Genomic DNA, 24,560 nt, shown 5'->3' with positions numbered 1-24,560 from the left:
GTTGCTCTTAGGAGGCGGGCCTGGATGCGCCTTTGTCATTTCATGGAGGCCTTCAAGTCTTCATTCACCGACACCCCGTTTGATGGTTCCTCTTTGTTTGGAACCAACGTGAAAGACACACTCACTAGGTGCAAGCAAGAGGGAAAAACTCTGTCTGCCATAGGAGTCCGTTTTTCCCTTCCCTCTAGACCTTATCCCAAGGCCCAGAGGGGTGGAAAAATGTGGTTCAAGAAAACAAGAGGTTTTTACCCGGTGCACAAGGTGAGCCTCCCTCCAGAGGCAGGGGAGGGGGTGGTTATTCAGGAAGATGCCACCCTAGGGGCAGAGGAGGCCCTTGCAACTCGGGAGACCACAATTTCTTTCGTGGTTCTCCCTACCACCACTCCTGATGGGAGGCCCGAGTGTGCATTTCCGGAGCCAGTCGGGGGTCGAATCTGATTATACCCAGAAGCCTGGCAAGATATCACCCAGGACCAATGGGTTTTACGAATAATTTCTGGAGGATATGTCATTCCCTTCTCGTCAAATCACCCTCCAATCAAGAAAATCCCGGATGTTCCACCCAGTCAAAGGGATTACGCAGCTTCAGAAATTTCAAAGCTACTAGAAAAAGGAGCCATCCAGCATGTCCCCTCAGACCAGATCGGATTAGGGACTTACTCCAGATTCTTTTTGGTGCCGAAAAGGACAGGGGACCTGAGACCCATTTTGGATCTCAGCCGATTCAACACCCATGTGAAAAAGTCCAAGTTCTGAATGGTCACGTTGCAGTCTATTCTCCCATTGTTGGGAAAAGAAGTGTGGATGTACTCCATCGACCTCAAGGATGCTTACTACCACATAAAGATGGACAGGACATCAGAGGTCACCTACGCTTCCAGCTGGGAGCCAGTCACTTTCAGTTTCGAGCCCTGCCCTTTGGTCTCACCACAGCCCCAGGGTGTTTACCAAATGCATGGCAGTGGTGACTGCTCACTTGAGACGTCAGGGATTCCAAGTGTTTCCATACCTGGACGACTGGCTCCTTACTGCCACCACCAGGCATTTACTACTTCAGGCCAGAGACACTACTATCAACCTATGTCAACAGTTGGGCATCACCTTGAACTGGGAAAAATCTGCCTTGTTGCCCTCGCAGCATGTCACTTTTATAGGCGCCGAATTCGACACCATCCTCATGCAAGCATTTCTACCACAGAAAAGAATCAGAGTCCTACAGCAACAGGTTTACGCCTTGCTCCCTCTGAGAAGAGTGAAGGCAAGATAGGTCCGCCAATTGTTGGGGACAATGGCTGCTATGATTATGTTAGTCCCCCTGGCAAGGTTACATATAAGGCTCCTTCAGTGGCTACTTTTTCGCCCAGTGGGTCTCTTCAGCGTCTTCCACTTTCTCACCCTTTTCTACTCACAGATAGGTACAAATAGGATCTCAGTTGATGTCTTCACACCGACAACCTCAATGCGGTAAAGCCCTCCGTTCCTTCGCCAACGGTTGCCACGGTGACCACGGATGCCTCCCAGATGGGGTGGGGGGCATTAGGCAGGACAGTCCAAGGCACGTGGCAAAAGCACAAGATGCATCTGCATATCAGTGTCGTGGAGATGAGAGCAGTGCTACTAGCGTTGCAAGCACTTCAGAGTTTTCTTCCTCTCGGGACTATTGCAGTCCACTCAGACAATACATCAGTGGTGTGGTACCTGAACAAACAGGGAGGAACCAAGTCATATACCCTTTGCAGAGAGGCCATGCGAGTGTGGCAGTGGGCAGTGTCTTCCCAACGTTTTCTTGTAGCAACGCACATTCCAGGGAAGTTCAATGTGATCACAGACAGGCTAAGCAGAGCTATTCTGATGCCTCACGAGTGGTCCCTGAACTGTCAAGTTGCGGAGCAGATCTTTCGCAGGTGGGGTCAGCCTTGCTGCTCAATGCCAAATGCAGCAGCTACTTCACCCTTATCCCCCCTCAGGGGGGAGTCACCCAGGGACGCTCTATTCTACGATTGGCCCTCCGGTCTACTATATGCCTTCCCTCCGGTTCCCTTGCTGTCAAAGGTTATTCAGAAAGCGCAATCTTTGGGAAGCAAAATCATTCTGATTGCTCCACACTGGCCTCGTCAAATTTGGTTCCCCTTTCTCCATCCCTATCTCATGGACGCTCCTTGGATTCTGGACCCACAACCAGACTTACTGACTCACATGTCAGGGCAGCTCCATCCCTCTCTTCGGACCCTTCGGTTGACAGCCAGGCTACTCCACTTCCGTCATTAGTTAGGCTTCACCACTTTTCGCCGGAGGTGGTTCATATTCTATTTTCCTCTCATAAGCCTTCGACCAGGAAGATTTATTACAGCAAATGGAAGAGGTTTTTCAACCTGGGCACATGCCAAAAAGATTGACCCTTACACAGCTCCAATTTCATCTGTATTGGAGTTCCTGTCCATGCTTTTTAACAAGGGTTCAGTGGCTGCAACCATTAAAGTCCAGTTGGCGGCTATTTCTACCTTTCATGTCACAGACGAACCTAGCCTAATGGCACATAGACTCTGTAAGGCTTTCCTGAAGGGCACTTTGTTGCTTCGTCCTCCGGTCTTGGAACCTGTTATGCCTTGGGACTTAAACTTTGTTCTACAGGGTCTTACTTCACTCCCCTTTGAGCCGGCAGCCACTTGTGATTTAAAATTCTTAACTTGAAAGACTGTCTTTTTGGTGGCCATCACGTCAGCCAGACGTGTTTCGGAGTTTCAAGCTTTATCAGTCAAACCCCCTTATTTGATTTTTCATAAGGACAGGGTTTCTCTCAGACCGAATCCCTCCTTTCTTCCCAAAGTAGCGTCAGTTAGTAACCTTAACCAATCTATTGAATTGCCAGTGTTTTTTCCTCCATTCTCAAACAAGGCAGAATTTAAATTTCATCAATTGGATGTGCACAGACAATTACGTTTTTATTTGCACAGAACGAAAGACCTCAGAAAATCTGATCAGTTTGTTTCATTTTCGGAAAACAGAATTGGGTCTCCTGTTTCCAAAGTCACGTTGTCCAGGTGGATTTCCAGTTGTATTTCTTTCATTTATACTTCAGGGGGAAGAGATTTACCATTCCGGGTGAAGGCTCACTCTACCCGGTCTGTATCTACATCTACAGCTTTTCAGGCTCGATTGTCTATGGATGATATTTGTTCTGCGGCTACTTGGGCATTTCCTCACACCTTTGTTACTCATTACAAGTTAGATGTGGTATCTAGGGGCAGGTCTTCCTTTGGTTCCACAGTGCTCAGGACTATTTTCCACTGAGCTTCCCAGGATTTAGGTGCTGGGGACACTGTCCCATGGGTAAGAATGTAGGCGAGATTGGACTACATAACATCAACAGGTTAGGTACTCACCATAACGTTCGATGTATGTAGTCCATCTCTCCTCACATTTTTACTTACCCCCCCCTTCCCCCTTTCTGGAGGATCTGGAGGTTAGGCCTGGTTTCAGAGTTCCCTTCATTCTTGGTTTGTTTTTCCTTTCCTTAGGTGGTGTTATGCATGGAGAATGAGTGCTGGTGCTTGCAGCAAACTAGGTCTGGGGATAGAGAGCAGTGCAGCATGGGATACCATCTTAGCCCAGCCAATAGAAAGACTTTGAGCTAAAAAGTATGGCTGAGTCAGAGCCGACATTTGGCTCCGAACCCACGGGTAAGAATGTGAGGCGAGATGGACTACATACATCGAACGTTATGGTGAGTACATAACTTCTTGTTTCATTGTAAATTAACTTACTAATACCTGCCAGCAATCTGTTAATGAGCTGTTATATTTCTGACTGTTAGCAGACTACAGCAATTACCTGGAGCTCACAGTCAGACAAATTAGATGATAGAAATTTTTTTTTAATGTATATTATTTTTTTATCCCCATGCTTGCTAACCATCAAATCTCTTCCAATCCAATGTGACCCATTCATTCCCTTATCTATAAATTTCATATGGAATCCTGTCTGAAGGACCTACCATTCTGGATGCCATGAAGGTGCTGTGTGCTCTTGCTGGCATTGCAACAGTTGGGTAGTTTTTTTGTAGCAGTCTAATCCTACCCCTGGGTTGAGGGAGTGTGCAGTCCACTACCAGAGGCCGGCAATGCCTTCTAAATATTGCCCACTCCTAAGCACACAAATTGAAGGCTATAAACCAGCAGTAGAGCGTGTTGTACCTTACCCTTGCCTTGCCCCTCCACATATGCCTTGCTGCCCCTTCTCTCAGAAGATGTGGCAGAGTGTGTGTGTGGTTGCAACCCACCATATCCTCAAGATGAGCATGCCCATTCTCTACTTCTGTGTCAGGTGCCCGAGACATTCACTGAACTAGGGCCTTACATGCTCAGTTAAAATCATTATTTCAAATTCAGATTGTTTAACCATAACACTAAATAATATAGAGTACCATGGTTAAGCTGTATAAAAGAAGCACTCGTGGTCTGCCTTTCAAGCATACTTCTCAGCTGTCTAAATTTTCACAGAAGGTCTGTTCCTCTTAAAATTTGTGGTTTTCAGGCAAATCATTTAAGTCAGTAAATAATGACATACATTTGAATTTCAGACTTCATGTCTTTAGAAAATGCATGGTAACACAAAACGTGTTGTTCTAGCAATTTTCAAATTTTATGAGTGATTCTTAACATTTGTTCCTGATTTTGGGCCGTTGTCTCCCCCCATTATCTTTGGCTTTGTCTAGATTTCTTGCACACAGAGGTTGAGAGCTATGCTTTAATGTGTTTTAAGCATGGATGAGACAAGGCAGCCCAAACAACTAGAGCATGATCTGCATTGCAAGTGTGAATGAATCAAGGCCCATTCTCATTTGATGTATTGTATGCGACTCTCCTCACAGAAGGCAAGAGATGGGACTAAGCCATGCAAGAAAAGACTGGTGTTGGGCAGTAAAGTTCTGTGTTATGCTTAGCTGGAAATGTACGCACACAGCCACCAAAGACAGAGTTGGGCTGTTAAATGACATGGTACATAAAGTTATGATAGGCAGTTTGAATATATTCTAAAAGTTGCAGAAGTGAGTTGTGAGGGAAGTTCTTGATGTACCACCTCTGCTTAAGGGGTTATATAAAACCAACTTGAAAAGTAGCCCAGACAGGGTAGGGTTATAGCTAATGTAGGGAAAGTCAGATATTATAGGTTCATAGATTAGTACTAGACTAACAGCAGTTGTGGGCAATTTTAAGCTGGTCAATTATCCCATATGAGAATTAAACCTTGCACCTTGTGTCTGTAAGGTAGACACCTCAACCATTATATCAACCTCCCAACTTTTATGTACTGTCAAAAAGAGGATGGTGGTTTGTCTTGACTTTTAAAATTAAATTGTATGTTATTTTAGTCTTTATAAGCTAGGTTTAACTTTCTTTTGTCACATTTTGAAGATTTTGATGAAAATTTAATTGTTACGTGACTTGTACTGTATCTCATCTTGGTTGGTGTAGCGGATTGACAGAGATGTTAGCGTTATTAAGCTTTTTGATTAAATGCAAATAAGATTAAATGTTGAAACACTCTTAGTTAAACCAGTCAAAGCGTATGATTCTGGCTACTTGTGTGCAGCTGTGTAAGCTTTTTTTTATGTTTTCAGATAGTCCATAGGTCAGGCAACACATTCCTGTTTGAGCTAGTAACACAGTATAATGTATTTTTTGGTGAAGAAACAAATGTATCTAATCTTGGAGAATAATGTTGGAATAGTTTTATTTTGAAATGTTTGTAAAATATGCTGCACTTAACACTGGACTTAAACATGATTAACTTGTTTCTTTATTAACTAGGTGCATTGCCATCTGCAGTCTTGCTGTTTGGGTGTGTGAAGAACTTGTGCAGTGCACAAACCATCATCAAGTCAAAGATGCAATAAATGTTATTGGTGTAACACTAAAGGTAATGCTGCAAGAATAACAGCTGTAGTTATTTGAATTATTTTTATCTGTATCACCTGGACATGCTAATTTCTCATAGCACTGCTTTTATTCTTTAAGTGATGCCACCATCTTGGGAAAGTTTCTTCTATAGCTTGCTGTGAGGTTTGACATAGGTAAAGTAGTAGTCAGAGTCAGCTCTATCCTTTGGCTCCAGATAGTCATAGCAAAATTAACTTCTATTTTTTTTACTTGATAGGTTTGCTTCTCATAATACGCAGATGAGAATTTTTTTGAATAAAAAACAGAAGTAATCTGTGTTTATAATGTAGATATAAAGGAGTTTACATATATTGAAATATTTTTCTGAAATACGATGTCATTATGTTAGAGGGTACAAGGAGGCAGGTAATATGAAATGTGATTTTCATTCTTTTTCTTTAGCAACTCCACATGATCTGCCCCGGTGGCCTCCATACATGCACCTTGTCAGCTCATTTTCATCCTCTGGTAGAGGCAAAGGCCACACCCATTTCTTTCCTAAGCAGGATGAGAGGTCGATTGGTCCACCCCGTTCATTCATGTCCATATTAGAGAGAGAGAGAGATCCCTTTTAATCCATTTTCCCCCTCAGATGCTAAAGTTAGGTAGGTTAGAGTTGACTTCTTGTGCCAGTCAAACAGGTAATCTTCCTAAGACCGACCTCTTCCCCTGAAGAGCTGTCGGCTGCACATAGTGCTAGATCTTCACCATTCCCACTGTTGTTACAGCCTTTGGTTATTTAGGTTGTTTCCTGTCCTGGTTCAAAACCTCTGGCTCCCTCCCATACATTCCCACTGGCTGCCGATCGTCCAGCGTCCAGTACCTATTGGGTAAATAGTCTGAAGGAAGTGACTTCAGTACTTTCTTGCTGCCTCACAGGAAGTAACTATAGAGCTTATTAGAAGCAACAGCTGGTCTGCAGCTTCATTTCTGGCAGGTAAGTACCTTTTGGGGAACCCTTCCATACAGAATTTGTTGTTCTTTTTAAAATTAGAGCATATTTTTTTTAATCTTTGAAAGTGGCATATTTTTATTTAAGAAAAGTTATTTGTTTAAATATTGGCAGTTCTATGTAAGGATCTGCCTTGCTAGCTTTACAGGCTTATTTCTTTTCTTGAGGGCATTTTTTTTGTGTTAAAATGTACGGCTTTTGCAACTTTTCAGAGTAGTCATTTGTGGTTTACTTAAAAGGAGTATTAAAAAGTATTAAAACTGCAGACATTGTAGTGCTTGTGACTTTGTGACAGCTTATGTGAGCATTTCTTTTCAATAGCAACAGAGATTTTATGTACTGCTTGTGCATCTACCTTGATTGTGGGACTGTTTGGGAAGTGTAACTGTGTGTGTGTGTTCCTTATGAACACTTTGTGCCACCTTGCATTCCATCTGACTCTTTCCATCACTACTTACTGTCAGTTAGACTTCTTCCTCAGTCACAGCATGAATACTCACTCTGATCCCGCTAGTTCTCCTGCCATACCTGAAAAGAAAACTTGGTAAAGTTGGTCCTTGCAGTCACTGTGGTCTGTTGGAGCCTCAGTTGTTGCTGGGGGATCCTGTAGTTGGTTATTTGTTACTCAGCTTCTCCTCTGCTCTCCAAGTTCCTGTACATTCTCACTCACAACCATTGCAACTTCAACCTCACAACTTTCTCATATACTCGCAAACAAATAAACTGGCAAATTTTAAATACCCTTCCTCTCGACAAAGCTATAGACCACTTCAACTCTGTCTACCTAGACACTCTAAACTCCTTAGCCCCACTAAGAAACAAAGGGTTAAAAACTAATACCACTCCGTGGCTATCCAAAGAAACTAAAATTATGCATCAAAGGGACAAATCCTTGAAGCTTTAACAAAACAACAAACTGCCCAAAACCCTGCTCGAATACAAACAACTCTGTAACCTTGCAAAACAATGAATCACTAAGGACAAAAAATCCTACTATATTAAGCTCTAGTCCAATAATAACAATAACCCCAAACAATTCTGGAAATCCATAAACTCACTTCTCATTCCCAACTCCAAGAATAACCCCTGTCCTGACCCAAGTGTATCTGACCTCGCATTAGGCTCCAAATTTAATTCATTTTTTTATTGAAACTATTTCTGACCTGACCAAGACTTTCCCCAACAATAATTCAACTGTCCCCATTCCTTTTCATCTAACCTTCCTAACTCTCCCCTTATGTTTGAGCTTAAACCTGTCTCTACTAATCTCATAAAAAGACTCCTATCCAAACTTAAACCTTGCTCCAATGCTCCTGATAATATTCCCTCCTCCTTCATAAAATGTGCTGCTGATGGTATAGCACTCCCAAATCAGCATCATAATCATCACATCTATAAAGGAATCATATGTACCCATACACTGGCGTTCAGCCTACATTCTTCCCCACCACAAAGGAGGCAAAAACACCAACATCTCAACTTCTGGCCCATTGCTCTGCTCTCGCCAATCTCCAAAATCTTAGAAAAATGTATCCACCTCCAACTTATGCCTTTCCTGACCCAAAACCAACTCCTTACATCTACCCAGCATAGCTTCCGCCCAAGCTATAGCACTATAACTGCTCTACTCTCCTTTTTAGAAACTGTCAACCAAGCCCGAGATTCAGGAAACTTAGTTTCCAGAGTTCTTCTCAACCTTTTTAAAGCTTTCGATACTGTTTCCCATAAACACCTTATCTATCATCTCTCAAACCTACATCTCTCACTAAATACTGTATCCTGGTTCTCTAGCTACGTGTCAAATGGAAGAACACCACCACCTCCTTTCTACCTACCCCAACTGGCATACCTCAAGAGTCCATCCTAAGACCTATGCTTTTTAACATCTTTATCAATAACTTTCACTCTGCTATTCCTGATGCCACAGTTATTCAATATGCAGACGACTCAACGTTAGTCTGCTCTGCTCAAACCTCCCTGAACTACTGACTAAAACCCAAACTGCTTTTTCAACTACTGAAAATTGGATGTGACAAAACTACCTCTCACTAAATGCAAACGAATCTAACATTCTACTATTCCCTCCCTCTAAGACTTTCTCTTATGACAAAAATTCATTCAAAGTCCTTAGCCAAACCAACTCTGCTATAGATGTGGTCCCTTTCGCAAAACTTCTTGGCATTACTGTTGACGAACACCTCAAGTTTGATATCCATAGTCAACAAAATATAAAGAAAACCCACCAAAAGTTAGGTATGCTTTATAGAAACAATCTTTCTCTCCAACTCTACTAGACATACTCTGGCTATTACTTACCTTCTCCCATCCCTATTATATGGAGCCCCTCTTCTAACTAACCTGACCTCTACCATCACCTCTAAACTAGAAAACTGCTATAATAAGAAATCTAAATTTGCCACCAGATCTAAAAATTCCACCCATCACTGCCTTTACCCTTCATTCTCTGAACTGGCTAGAACTCTCTACCTAGACTACATCCAACTTACCACAGCACACAGGCATAAATGTCCGCTCTAACAAACATCCTTCCCCACTACACCCCTAGTAGACCTCTCAGATCTGAACATCAAAATCTAATTACTATCCATAAACCTAAATGACCTGCTGGCCAACTTCTCTCACTAGGCAAGAAATAGAATTCTCTCTCTTCCACACTTAGGACAATATCAAACTCAGAAAACTTCAAAACCCAGCTTTTCACTTACCTGTCCTCTAAATGGAAATGCACCTGCTTTCACCCTAGCTAATTCTGTTTAATAAATGTCCTGCGGAGGTTTTTCTCCTGGGTTCCTAATCACTGTGTTACTCCAATAACTATTTCCTAGAGTTGATTCAAGCTCTCTGCAACTCCCATAGCTAATCAATACCCTATTTTAACTTTGCAAATATTGTAAATAGCATCTTACTTCAAATGAGTGCATATAAAGTGTTTCCACTTTTAAATGATTGTATGTACAATGTTTCTACACTTCAAATGTAATGAAGGTATATTTCAAATGAATCTGTACAGTACAGCCATCAGATATATCAGAATTAACTTTGCTGATCAAGCCTGATACTGAATGTACATATTTGTAAACTGTACCTTTTATACTTTCTTTCTGTAACTTTTATACTTTTGTAACCTTACTGTTTTATGTTTTATAGAGCTTTTCTCCCTGGGCCTCCACTGAAAACGGGCACATTTGGGCCCAGCAGACTTCCCTGATAACCTAAGTGAAATAAATAAATAAATAATATAAAGATATATATATATATATATATATATATATATATATATATATATATATATATATATATATATTTTTTTTTTTTATAACTTAGCCAGGAGTTTCAGGAAAGTCTGACATTGATGGAGAGAGAACAAATTCCCTGTGCTATGGAGTCCTAAGATCAGAATTCTGATTCTGGAGAAAGCACATATGTCCCATCTCCCTTGTAGTAGGTTTCTTTTTCGGAGTTTATTTCAGGATGAATGATGTATTTTTGTGGGAAAGAGTGGACGTGCCCCCAGAAATGAGGAGATACTATAGAGTTATTACAAGTGGAGTTCACTTGTTGCTGATAAGTAAATCCTAGACAATCACTCAACAGACTAATACATATCTAGCCAGTAAGCAGACAGTGACCAAAGGTATGACAGTCAAAGACTGTACATGGTGTCTTTGAGGTAAATGACTAAGCCATTATTCAGCCTCCACCTTTTGCAATGTTTGAAGGATGTATTTAATGCTCTCTGAAATAGTCCAGATTCACAATCTTCAGTCCCTAAAAAGTCAAACACTTTATAGAGCTTTCCAGGCTAACATAGGCTTTTGGCGAATCCTAGTCTCTCTTCGGGGATAAGGAAGGTGAGGTGTTGGGTAGATCTGGATAAATAATTTTCTCTTTAGCCATGTTGGCTTTTAGTATTCTCAAATGCCAGGGCCATATGTGGAAGTTTATTACATTTTTCTGAACATTTAAGGGAATACTCTGTTAATCTGCTTTCAGAATATAAATCATTTCTGAATCCCATTATTTCTAATATTCTTCAATTCTTTAAACATGCCCTAAAGAGTGTGTATGGTTGTGCAGATGCTATGTCTAGGGTTACTGCTATTGTCTTGAGGACGTATGCCTGGGTATGTAATCAAAGGTTCACAGATGAAATTAAATCTGAGATTTTGAACTTTGCTTTAGATAAAGAAAGTGTGATGTTATGTGATCCTATCTCGCCTACATTCTGTACTGATGGGTTCGGAGCCGATTCCTCGGCTCCGACTCGGCACGTTTATGCTATAGAGCGAGGCCTCTTATTGGCTGAGCTATCTTTATCCCAGGATGCACCACCACTAATCCCCCAGATCTCGTTTGCCGCTTACAGAGCTTAGACGTGGTCTCAACTTGGCTGGGCTAAGTACTATTTATTTAGGCTTTTTCTTGTCAGTATTTTGCTTCATTCAAATCCAAAAGCTGTTTTAACAGCTATTCTTTGTATACAAGTGTTTTTGGTCATTTTAGTTGAGGATTTCGTGTTATTTCCTGTCAGGGAAGGTTCCCGTTTAAGTTAGAGGGGCCTTCCCCTGTAGTTTCTACTACCTTAGTGGTTGTGTGTGGGTCAAGTACCCATTTAAGTTAGAGGGTCTTGGCCCTCTTTATCTCTTTATATCTTTTTCTTTGTGGAAAGTTTGTCTTGTTTAAAAAAAAAAAAAAAAAAGGCTTTAGTTTAAAAATTTAACACTAAACTAGTGATATATTTTTCTTGTGTGTCAAACCATTTTTCTGGTTGTGGATAACTGTGTTTTGACTTGGTTATGTCGAAAGAACACAAACCCTCCGGGTTTAAGAAGTGCACGAGGTGTGATTTCAAAATGTCCATAACGGACGACCACGCCTCTTGCGTCTATTGCTTAGGTGCTAAGCATTTGCAAGAGTCGTGTAGTGTGTGCCACGCGTTCTCTTCAAGAGTCCTCCAGGAGAGGAAAAACAAATTAATCCTCAAGGGATTAATCAAGCCTTCCTTCGAGGAGGCGTTGTCTTCCTCTCCGTCTCCTTCTAAAAAGAAGAAAGCATCGGCTCCGACCAGTCAGTCGGAACCGACTGCTAAAAAATCCAAGCAGACTTCTCCATCGGCTCCACGGACTTCGGAGCCGAGGTCGGAACGGTCTGCCTCGATGCCTCCAGCCTCGACCCCTCTGGTTTCGGAGCCGAGGTCTGGGGCATCGAGAGGCGGGTCACCTTCGTCGGCTCCACTGATATTGGAGCCGATAAGGGTTATCGGCTCAGACTCTTCCCCCTCGGAGCCGAAGTCCTTATCGGCGCCGAGGGAAATTTCCTTGAAACCTTCCTCGGAGCCGATAATTGTTGAGTCGTTTCGGAGCCGGTCCCCGAGCCCTTCGGAGCCGATGGAGAAATCGGTTCGGGCCCGATCGGTATCCTCGAGATCATCCAAGATGTCTGATTCGGACATCGACAGGGTGCTCCTTCGACTCTTCCAGTCGCCGGTGTTCCAAAAGCTGGTTTCGGCTCCAGCCCATTTGGCTTTGGAGCCGATGGTCCACTCCCCTACTGTGATTCCTCCTCCAACAGCTTTGGCACCGTTGGAGCTGGTGGAACCTGTGGAGGTGTTAGGGTCGGGCCCGACCCTTGCTCCAACTCCGGCTCTTGGGTCGGAGTTCAGTACACGGACTTCTTACTTCGGCCCTGGGGGGAGGCTTCGGGATTGATGCTTTCGGTCCCAAGTCTCCCTCTTGGTGCGTCGGCGGCGGGAGTACCGTCCACTGTCGTGGCCATGGAGGTGGGACCCTCCCAGGATTCTGGTGGTCCCGCCTTCAGGGCTATGAGGAGTGCTTTAGCCAAATCTTCCTTGGCTACCTCCACGGTTTCCCCAGCTCCTTCCCTACATTTGGAGACTGGGTCGTTGGCAGTCCCCCTGTCTTTAGACAGCGGAGCCCCTGGGCCTCAGGTTACCCCTGCTGGGGTTTCTCCCCCTCCTGGAGGTCCTTCTGAAGCCTCTTCGGAAGAACCTCCCAGGAAGAGATCGTGCAAGAGGAAGCACGTTGACTCCCCTGATGAGTCTCTGACACTGACCTCGATGATGCAGAGGGCTCCCCCAAGTCGTCCTCGGATGATGTCTCCTTTGCAGACATCCTGGAAGCCCTAAAACAACGAGGCGGCTGGCAGTCCAAACCTCCCTCTGCTGATGAGTCGGTGTTCCTGAAGGCCTTCGGGGCTCGGCCCTCCGCCTCCTGAGTGTCTCCGCCCTTCGAGCTCTTGGATTTGATCTGTCGAAGGGCGTGGGAACACCCAGACTCTGTGGAACCGGTGCCCGCTCGTCCGAACAAATTTCTCTCGGCGCCCCCTGATAGAGAGTTCCTTACTAAAGGTGTGGCTGTAGATGCTTTGGTGGTGGCATCTGCTACCCAGCAAGATGTAGCAGAGGCTTCTACGTCCGTCCATCCTCCTAATAAGGAGTCTAGGAGCATGGATCGGTATGGAAAGCGCACCCTTAGTTCAGCGGCCTTTACACTGAGGTCCTTGAACTACCTGACGCACTTTACGAGATTTCAGAGGGATCTGATTAAGGAACTATCCGATACCCTCTTGGGTAACCTGCCTGAGGAGCTGGCCCAGACGGTTGGCTCTCAGCTGGCTACAATGTCGTCCATTTTGAACTCGTCCATGAGGCCCATTTCGTATGCGGCCGAAGGGGCGAGTAGAGCGGCGGGTACAGGCATTGCTCTACGGAGACAAGCCTGGCTCCACCTGTGTCATTTTGCGGAGGCCTTTAAGTCTTCATTTGCCGATGCCCCCTTTGATGGGTCCTCCCTGTTTGGACCCAAGGTAAAAGACACACTAACCCGCTGTGAACAGGAAGGTAAGACTCTGACTGCCGTAGGGGCACGATTTTCCACTCCCTTTCGGCCTTATCCCAAGGCTAAAAGAGGAGGGAAAATGTGGTTCCGTAGATCTCAGAAGCCTTACCCCTCTCAGCAGGAAGGTTCCCCCTCCAGAGGCAGAGGAGGGGGAAATTCATCTGGAAGACGCCGTCCCAGAGGCGGCAGAGGCCCTCGCAACACTGGAGACTGCAAGTCCTTTCGTGGCTCTTCAGCCTTTCATAGTCCCTGAGGGATTGCCCGGCTGTGCTGCTCCGGAGCCAGTCGGGGGACGTTTCTCGAAGCACCTGAAGGCCTGGGTAAGGGATCACTCAGGACCGATGGGTGCTTCGGATTATCGCCGGAGGTTACTCCATCCCATTCTCTCACCCCCCTCCTCAGTCCAAAAAAATCCCGGACCCACCACCCAGTCAGCGGGATACCGCAGCCTCAGAAATTTCAAAGCTGCTGCAAAAAGGAGTCATCCAACCGGTCCCCGCAGACCAGATCGGATTAGGGACTTACTCAAGATTCTTTTTGGTGCCAAAAAAGACCGGGGACCTGAGACCCATTTTGGACCTCAGTATCCTAAACCGTTCAGTCAGAAAGTCCAAGTTCCGAATGGTCACTCTACAAACCATTCTCCCTTTGCTGGAGAAAGATGTTTGGATGTGCTCCATAGATCTCAAGGACGCGTATTATCATATCATGGTACATCAAGCGTCCAGGAGACATCTGCGCTTCAGCCTAGGAGGCAGTCATTTTCAGTTCCGTAAGCTGCCCTTTGGTCTCACCACAGCCCCCAGGGTGTTCACCAAGTGTTTGGCAGTAGTGACTGCTCACCTGAGAAGTCTAGGATTCCAGGTGTTTCCGTATCTAGACGACTGGCTCCTAACTGCCACCTCCAAGCATCTACTTCTGCGGAGCCTACAAGACACTATATCACTGGGCAATTCCCTTGGAATCACCTTCAGTTGGCCAAAGTCTGTGTTGCGGCCATCTCAACGAATAAGATTCATAGGGGTAGAGAGAGACTCAAACCAAATGCGGGTCTAACAGAATTCAAACCATACAAAATCAAGTGCGAGCCTTACTTCCCAGGTCCAAAGCCCCAGCCAGAATGGTCCTGCAGCTATTGGGATCCATGTCCGCCACGGTTCTACTAGTCCCCTTGGCAAGGCTGCACATGAGGATTCTCCAGTGGCTCCTCTCAGCTCAGTGGTCCTTTCAGGAACTCCCCCTCAACCACCTTGTATGGATCACGGAATCTTGCAGATGGGACCTTCGCTGGTGGCTAGTGCCCTCCAACTTGGATCAGGGACGACCCTTTGTTCTACCTCCTCCGGCGGCCACTTTGACCACGGACGCCTCCCAGACGGGGGGGGGGGGCATTCCCTGGGCAGGTCAGTCCAAGGCAAATGGCATCCGGAAGAGATTTTGCTTCATATCAACATCTTGGAAATGAGAGCAGTACTTCTGTCCCTTGAAGCCCTCCACGATTATCTCCCTCAAGGCGTGATTGCCGTTCACTCAGACAACATGTCAGTTGTTTGGTACCTGAACAAACAGGGAGGGACCAGATCCTATCCTCTTTGCAGAGAAGCCATGAAGGTTTGGGAATGGGAAGTCTCCACCAAACGATTCCTAGTGGCTACTCACATACCGGGCAAGTCCAATGTGATAGCCGACAGATTGAGCAGGACCATTCTCTCTCCTCACGAATGGTCTCTGAATATGACAGTTGCAAGTCAGATTTTCAGCGAATGGGGAGTTCCGTGTTGCGATCTCTTCGCGACTCCTTTGAATGCAAAGTGCAAAGAGTTCTTCTCCCTAACCCCGGCTCCGGGGAAGAGCCCCATGGACGCATTAGTCCATCCTTGGCCCACCGGCTTGCTTTATGCCTTCCCTCCAATTCCTCTCCTTCCCAGAGTAATTCAAAAGGCATCTCTCTTGGGGAGCAAAATGATCTTAATTGCTCCTTACTGGCCTCGTCAAGTGTGGTTCCCCTATCTTCGGAGACATGCTCTGGAAGGTCCATGGTTCCTGGATCAGATCCCAGACCTACTTGTTCACCGGTCGGGACTATTCCACCGGTCCCTACACACCTTGAAATTGACAGCTTGGCTCCTCCTCTTCCAACGATAGTCAGGAGTCATACATTGGATCCAGATGTTGTACACATATCTTCGGCCCATAAGTCGACTACCAAGAAACTGTATTCTAGCAAATGGAAAAGATTTGCTATTTGGGCTCAACTCCGGGGCCTGGACCCCATTTCTATTCCCGTAGCAGAGGTACTAAAGTTTTTGACTTCTCTTTTCAATCAAGGCTCTTCAGTTTCTACCATCAAGGTACAATTGGCAGCAATCTCTAATTTTCATGAATCCATAGACCCACCTTTAATGAGCAACAGATTGTGTAAGACCTTCTTGAAAGGTGCTGCTCTATTAAGACCTCCGATTTCTCATCCTGCACCTCCATGGGATCTCGATATAGTGTTACGCGCCTTGACTTCTTACCCCTTTGAACCGGCAGCTACATGTGATATAAAGTTCCTATCATGGAAGACAGCCTTTCTGGTGGCAATTACTTCTGCCAGAAGAGTTTCAGAGCTTCAAGCTTTGTCTGTAAAACCCCGTGCTTGGTTTCCACAAAGATAGAGTATCCCTCAGGCCAAATCCTTCCTTTGTCCCTAAAATTTGTTCTAGTTTCTGCTTACAACAATCGTTAGAGCTTCCAGTTTTTTTCCCCAAATACTCTAACAAAGCGGAGTTCATATTCCACACACTAGATGTCCACAGACAGTTACGTTTTTATTTAGACAGGACAAAACAAACTAGGAAAACAGATCAGTTGTTTGTATCCTTTGCAGATAACAAATTGGGCAAAGCTGTCACAAAGGTCACTATTGCCAAATGGATCAGGGACTGTATTACTCAAGCTTATTTTTATTCCAACAAAGAGCTTACCACCTCTGTCAAGGCTCATTCTACAAGGGCTATGGCTACTTCGATAGCATTTCATTCTAAGCTTGCTATTAGTGACATTTGTGCTGCGGCTACATGGTCTTCCCCGCACACCTTCATTTCCCACTACAAATTAGATGTGGCATCTAGAGGACGAGCTTCATTTGGTTCCACAGTGCTCAGGAGTGTTTTCCAATGAGCCACCCGGGATTTAGGTGCTAGGGACGCTGTCCCATCAGTACAGAATGTAGGCAAGATAGGATCACATAACATCTTTTAGTTATGTACTCACCATAACTTCAGATGTTTGGGATCCATCTCGCCTACATTCCTAATAACCCACCCTCCTTCCCCCTTCCTTGGAGATCAGAGGATATCAGAAGGTCCAAATCCTGTTGTTTCATCTTGAAACATCTAACAATGTTATATAAACAAGTTGTGCATCTGTGCATGAATGCGGACAAACAAGATCTGGGGGATTAGTGGTGGTGCATCCTGGGATAAAGATAGCTCAGCCAATAAGAGGCCTCGCTCTATAGCATAAGCGTGCCGAGTCGGAGCCGAGGGATCGGCTCCGAACCCATCAGTACAGAATGTAGGCAAGATGGATCCCAAACATCTAAAGTTATGGTGAGTACATAACTAAAAGTTTGGTCCTTTTGCTTGTCAGATCCACAAGCTATGTGATGAAAGTGAGAAATTAGTTAAGGGAGTTAACTATTCGTGTCCCCCATGATGAATCAGATAGATCCTCTTCCCTTCAGAAAACTGTCTACACACAGTCCCTGCCTATTTCTGGTAAACAGTTTATCCACAACTGTAAGAGTATTCACAAAGAACCTATCCCCTGAAATAACACTTTGCAGACTTGCGGGCAGTCTTATATGTCTTTATTTAAATAACTTGCTTATTGCTGCAGAGTCTTTTCTTGGAGGTTTTTCTTGGTGGTCATGAGTCTTTAACATGGATTGTCTCCTTCCCCACCAGTCTGGGGTTTCAGATACATATTCAAAACCGCTATCTGACTCCATCATACAAGTTTGAATTTCTAGGGCCCATGAATACCCAACATTATCATCCTTCTCTGGAATTTTTAGATGCCTGTTTGGGGCCCTGTCAAGAAGGCACTGCATGGATAGAGACTGTGCATAATTCAGAATTCAGGTTTATCTTTTTACCTTGTATGTAAACAGTCTCTACCAACAAATGCCACAGATTTTGTTTGAGGAGCAGTTTTGATGAGGGTAAAAGGGTGCAGCCTATGAGAAATGTCAGACCGGTCAAAGCACATCATTGTCAGAGGAATACTAGCTGTGATCCATGCTATAATCTCTCTCCTTTTCTTTTCCCTTTTTTTTTTGAGTTCTTTAGGACCCTTGCAGGTGATTACAGATGACAGCATAGTGATGTGGCACTTCAGATAGCAGACACACCAGGTCTGTCCCTCTGTGCCTGTTGGCTACAATAGCTTGTGAGGTTAGCTATTCAGTATGTCTTGATTATCCACACATCTTAATTCTGTCAGAGCAGTATGTAGTGGCAAACAAGCTAACCCGGTCCAGGATAGAACCTCACTGTTTGAAATTGCGTAAGAGGGTCTTCCTGGGATTGATCCAGTTGTGAAGAGCACCTCAAGTAGATTTGTTTGCCTTCCCTCCTTTCAAAGCAGACAGCTAACAAGATTCTGTTCCAAGACTCATTACAGGTAGACTGAGGGAGCAGAAGCATTTCTGCCCTTTTCACTAATGTACAGGGTCATTGTCAAGATTCAGAGGGGAACTCCTCATAGATCTTTCTGGTAACTCCCCTCAGGCCCAGGCAGCAGTGGTTCTTCCTTCTTTTTTTGAATTGGTGAGGGGCAGTTGCTACAAAACTCCTCACAGACTTGGATCTCCTCATACAAAACCTGGGTTGTTTTGATACACCCCGTCTCAAGCTACTACAACTGAATGCCTGGATGATTCAGTTCTGATACCTGCTAGGCACCTCTTTTATGAGGATGTGCTGCAGGCGCTAAATAAAGTAAAACAACCTGCTACGAGGAAGTCATACATCAGCAAGTGGAAAAGATTTTTTAGTTGGTGTCTAGCCAATAATCAAGACACTAATAGGGATTATGTACCACTGATTCTGAAATATTTCTGTGAGTTAATATCCTCTGGCCTATGTTATTCCTCTGCCAGGATTCATATTGTTGTCCTTTCAGTATGTCTGCCCATGACTCCACCCCTGCCCTCTTTGTTTCTTGTAAGGTCATTTTTGAAATGGGTTTTACACATGAGGCTACCTAGACAGAAGGTGTCTCCTTCTTTGGATATTAACATTGTGCTAACAATATCTCCATTTGAACCCACTCCTGTGGCAGATTTATGGTTCATTACTTGGGGAAACTATTCTTATTGCTCTAACATCTGCAAAAAAATGATCTGAGTTGCAAGTTCTCATAATGAATGAGCTCTGTCTGGTATTCCATTAGGATAAGGGTTACTTTAGTTAAAAAAAAACCCTCATTTATGCCTGTTTATTGTGAATCAGGCCATCAGCATCCAAGTGTTTTGCCACAACCTCAAAACTTGAGAGAAAAAGTTGTACGTACTTGACATACATAGACTTCTCAAGTACATTCTTGTCAGAACAAGGCTAAGAAAGGCACCTTGTCTTAGAACAGACTACTTCTGGGTGGCTGTCCTCAGCTATTGCTTTTTGCTATTGCCACCATGGGCAGATCAGTTCCAGGCAGCATCAAGGGCCTACTTTACGAGAGTCTTATTTGTATAATGGTGTACTGGAAAGGGGTTGACTCTAGATGTATTCTAGAGGCAGCTGCTCGGTCATTTGTACATACATTTACAAAGTATTGCAAACTGGATTCCTTTCCGTGGTCCAGAGCTAGTTTTGCAAGGACTGTTCTCAAGGAGCTCCTGAACCCTTATCCTTCTTTCTTCTAGGTTGGTAGGCTTTGGTAATCCACCCAAATAGCCAAAGACTACTGCAGCAGTGAGAATGATTAACTTAGTGCAGTCATGTAAGAATTCTAACAGTACATGTTCAAATTCTACACTGTTGCAGTAGCCAAAACCTACCTGCCATCCCCCTTTTCTTTCCTATACATAATTGTGTTTTGGGACGGATATAAAATGCTTTTGTGTTTGTATCTTATCAGAGGTTTAGGATGAGGTTACTTCCTGTTTTATCTGTGGATGAGAAACTCCTGAAATCACTTCTTTGTGGCTGCTATTTATCTGATTGGTGTGGGAGGGAATCAGAGCTTTTGAAGCAGGCGAGATGTTCCTTCCTAGGCAAAAAAAACAACCCAAATAACCAAAGACTATTTCAGCAATGTGGAATTTGAACATCTAATGTTATGGGGAGTCTTTACACAACTGTGCTTTCTCTAATGATATGTCATACATATGTCCATGTTCATGGCTTCATGCCTTATGTGCAGCACATAATCATACCAGACAAATAGTTGCTGATGATATACCCCTGCAATCCTGTCAGGGCCAGCAATGTAACCAATTATTCTTCTTCTCTTCCCCCAGGATTGGCAAGCCATTATCTGATGCTTGTGTACATCTTTCCCACCTCAGTCCTTCCAACACCTGAGACTCTAATTGAACTTAAGTTGTAATCAAGGCTATATCCATCTAACCACAGGGCTAGGGCATGACATGTCATTCTTAATGGTGAAAGGAAATGAAGTGGTATGTTTTGTTTAGTCTCTATAAAGTTACATTCCATAGACTGAATGCCAGTCCACTACAATCCTTGAGTAAATTATATTAGTGAGCCCACTGTCCCAGCAGTTTTTTTAACCAATAATGGCAGCAACTGTTGCATTTCAAGGAATTACAAGCTTCCTTTAAGGAATTTTATCTTTGCTATTAAGGCTTTTTGAGCAGTTGATGAGCTCCATATTTAGCCTTATGCCTGCTATACTAATCAACTAAAATAACATCATTCTCTTTACGTATAGAATATGAAAGAAGTTGCAAAGTGATTTCTACCTGGCTGACAAATGAAGTTGGTTGGAACTGGTCTGTGCTGTACAGTGGTAAACAAATTCGAACTAACTAAATAAATAAATGAAACTGACTGATAGACCATGACCTGGTGTTCAGTTATAGCAGGTAATCTGTGATTTTTTTTGAAACTCATAAAAAGCTTGTTAGCAGCCAGGTCTCATAACCAATACAATCTCCTCCATTACACAACAAAAATATGTTGAAGTAATTTCTGATCTGCATGTATCCTTTTATCCCTACATAGACTACACAGTATACAGAACTCTTAAGCTATCCATCTGACATAAGGGAAACATCACTGCAATACTCTCCAGAAGGTGAACGGAGTCTCACTGCACTTAAACTCACTAACATTCAAACTGTTAACGTATAATTATTACCCACACTTTCCACAAAAATCCATACTAGGTGCATAACTCCCCCAGGTATACTAATGAGCGCGCACACACTATCTCAACCACCATTCAGTAAAGTCATAGAAGAAAAGTCATTTGCAAAGTATCCCCAGCTGCATGGAAGTAAATCCTTCAAGAGATAAGTTACTTTGGGGGATTACCTAGCATTCGGACAGAAGCTACTTGACTTGGGAAGCTAGTACAAATGTAAATGTATAAAAGATAATGGATAGGAAATTAATGCTGCAGTGTCTCATAACTGATACTACTTTTTATAAAGTTCTGGTTAGTAATGCTACATTGTTTGTAAATTTTGTCTACACCTAATGAATTCCAAGTGCTAAATCTTTTACTAAAGACAAACCACAATACGCCAGCAAATATATGTATCCATTGTTGTATTATTATGTAAATGTGTTACTATTTGTATATTGTAAGTCACTGTGAAATGTTAAGTATTATTGAATGTCATTTATCATAAATTGTCACTGCCAGATGATTCAGATCATGGCTGTAAAGGGTTCTTGGACCAGTCCACCTATTTGGTTAACAGAGGTTAAAAGTAAGTAAATGTTTTTCCCCCTCATTGTGAGACCAAACCAGGGTGTTTCTGTTTGGTCTCTTCTCTATACTTTGTGTTTTCCGTGCTGCTCGCCTCATGCCAGAGGACTTGCAGGACATGTTTCTCTACAGGCAGATGGCTCCTGATCACCCAGTAGAGAGACTTCTTGTTAACATGCTTAAAATATATAAATACATATACACATATATACACAAACACACTTCTGTGTACCTATATAGCTGTCGTTCTTTTATTGTTCTACCCTGTGCAGCAGGGTTCAGGGAAGTAAGTTAATGGTTCCTATACATCTTTCCACTTTTCTGATTTCATGCCTCATAATGCAAGGGGAAAAGGCCAAAACTAATTTCCTTTGCCCTATAGTAGTTAAGGTGTGTGTAATGTCAGGTTTTAGTAGTGCAGGAAATTATCCTAATAAAGCCTGGGAAGTTCTGTTCAGTTGTGGTAGCAAACGACTCAACCTTTGGTTTTAGTTCCTCATGTAAAACCAATGCTCCTTCCAGATCTCCCAGATGTTCATCATTAGTTCACTGTTGCAGTGGTCTAAACTGGTTGTGACATACCCTGCCAAGAAATGGACAACCAGCCAGTTTCCAAAGCTTTAGGGCACCTTCCATGTGCCCGTATGTCCACTGTGGCTCTCGAGTGCGCTGGAGTAACTGTAGATGCATGGGCACTACAGTTCAATATTTTCTTGTCATTGAAGCAACCTGCAACTCTTGCTTACTTATGTGACTTCTCAGGTTTGACACAGTTTTATGTCAAAGTGGACAGATAAGCATCCTGTTGGGGACTTCCATTTTTTTTGTGAGAAATGTGTGCTATTTCTCTCAAAATTTGTCAAAGGAAATGTTCATGTGATTGCCAGATTCCCTATAAAGATTACCATACCTAATCTGTTTTTTTATTTAGGAGGAGGAGCACAATATTCAGCCCTGTTCAGTTTATAAATCTTGTACCCCTACATAAATCTTGGGATGTTATGTGTAGCTGTTTCCAAATGGGTGAAAATTCAAAGTGCATGGAACCGTCCAGAGGGGGAAAAGAAGCACATAAATATCAATGAAATTATGGTAATGGAAGTGGAATACTTCCTTTCCTGAAGAGATTCAAGATACTGAATCTGGACAGGAGGATAAAGGGACAGATACGATTTTTCATTAGATTACTGATTCAAACTCAGAGGAAAGCTTAGTTTCTGATTCTGCCTTGGGGGGGGGGGGGTCTCTTGCTCTGAGACTATTTCCAGATTGGGACAGTGTCTTCAGTGGAAGATCACTGAGGTTTTTTAGTCCCTCAGAAACTGCTTTGAGCTGTTACAGAAGGAATTCCCAGAACCTGCAGCTGTTCCTCTAGTTTTATCTGCTTTGGCGGTTGTGTGTGGTACTGCTTGCAATTTTCCTGACAGTTAGCCAGCTGATCCTAAAAAGGCAGATAGGACGTATAAAGTTCCTCAGTCTTTTTTAAATTTTTTATGCACTCTTTCCAAACGTTATCCAACAGCCATAGCTATAGTTAATCTTACTGTTGCTTAGTTAATTTGAATCCTTCTATTTTTGATAATGATCAGAAGATTATTGATAAGTATGGAGAAAGTATGAGTTTCAGAATTTTTAATTGTCAGACTCATATGTTAAGGTTTGTCCTGACTGTTGGTGAAAGTATGAGGGATGCATTGTCTGTAATTTCTTCTTTTGAGAAGCAATCTGCTTTAAGTAATTTAATTGCTTCTGTTTAAGTCAGTGGTTTTCAACTGCCGGTCTGTGAAAGACTAGGGCCCCCGCTGGCTGGGAGACTTGTTTTATAATTAAAAAAAGTTTTTTTTTCTTTCTTTTTTAAGGGTGTTGTTCTTTAAGAAGAACTCCCTGTGCGTCTGGGTCGCACAGATGCAACAGGTGTGTGTGACCTGCTGTTTACCTCTTCATCTTCTGCGCTCGTGGAATTTGAATGCCAGAAGACATTTGAAATGCAGACCACAAATAGGCAAATGAGAGGTAGGTAGGTGGGTGGGGGTGTGTGTTTGTATGTGTTTAAGTGATAGGTAGGCAGGTGTGTGTGTGTGCGTGCGTGTTTAAGTGGTAGGTAGATAGGTATGTGTGTATGTAGGAAGTAGGTCTGTGTGTGTGTGTGTGTGTGTGTGTGTGTGTGTGTGTGTGTGTGTGTGTGTGTGTGTGTGTGTGTGTGTAAAAAGAGGGAGGTGTCTCTCAACTGTCCAGATTTCTGCCTCATATTTTTAGTCTGTTCCTCATAAAATGTGTTTTTTGTGGTTTATTGTGGCAAATCTGTGAGGACAGAATTCACTAAATAATACACAGGCATTTGAGTTTCAGACTTCATAGCCTTCAGAAAATTCACAATAACACAATACCTTTTATTCTAGCAACTTTAAAAGTTTGCAAGAGCAATATTTAAATTCTGTCCCTATTTTTGTCACTTTGCCCCACCATTATTTTTGACTTTGCCCAGATTTTTTTGTGCTAAGAGGTGGTGTGTGTGTGTGTGTGTGTGTGTGTGTGTGTGTGTGTGTGTGTGTGTGTGTGTGTGTGTGTGTGTGTGTGTGTGTGTGTGTGTGAGGTTAGGAGGGAGGTGTGTGTTTAAGAAGGAGGTGGGTAGGTGCACATCTCTCAACTGTCCTTGATTTTGGCTGACATTTTAGCTCTGTCCCTCTTAATCCCACCTAAAAGTGGTCACTTTTGGAGAAAAGGTGATTAATTACACTTAATAAATAATTGCAATAATTAGTGTTACAGACTTCTTTTACACTAGAAAAATGTATATTCACTCATGTTCGGTTATTTTGTCAATGTCTGAAGTTAATAATA

General features: G+C 43.3%; 1 protein-coding gene across 1 annotated transcript in view; it reads left to right on the top strand.

Moving 5' to 3' along the window:
• RALGAPA2 (Ral GTPase activating protein catalytic subunit alpha 2) overlaps positions 1 to 24,560 on the top strand; it is a 4,189,194-nt gene that overhangs the window by 2,244,149 nt on the left and 1,920,485 nt on the right. The window contains exon 27 of the mRNA XM_044060158.1: positions 5,811 to 5,919. Coding sequence (XP_043916093.1) covers positions 5,811 to 5,919 — 109 coding nt within the window. The remainder of the gene's footprint in view (positions 1 to 5,810; positions 5,920 to 24,560) is intronic.

The sequence above is a fragment of the Protopterus annectens genome, chromosome 1.part2 (genome assembly GCF_019279795.1).
Source record: "Protopterus annectens isolate FY-2018-M chromosome 1.part2, PAN1.0, whole genome shotgun sequence".
NCBI classification, from domain to species: domain Eukaryota; kingdom Metazoa; phylum Chordata; order Ceratodontiformes; family Protopteridae; genus Protopterus; species Protopterus annectens.
Note: the sequence above shows the minus strand (reverse complement) of the source record. Positions and strands in the feature narration are given on the sequence as shown.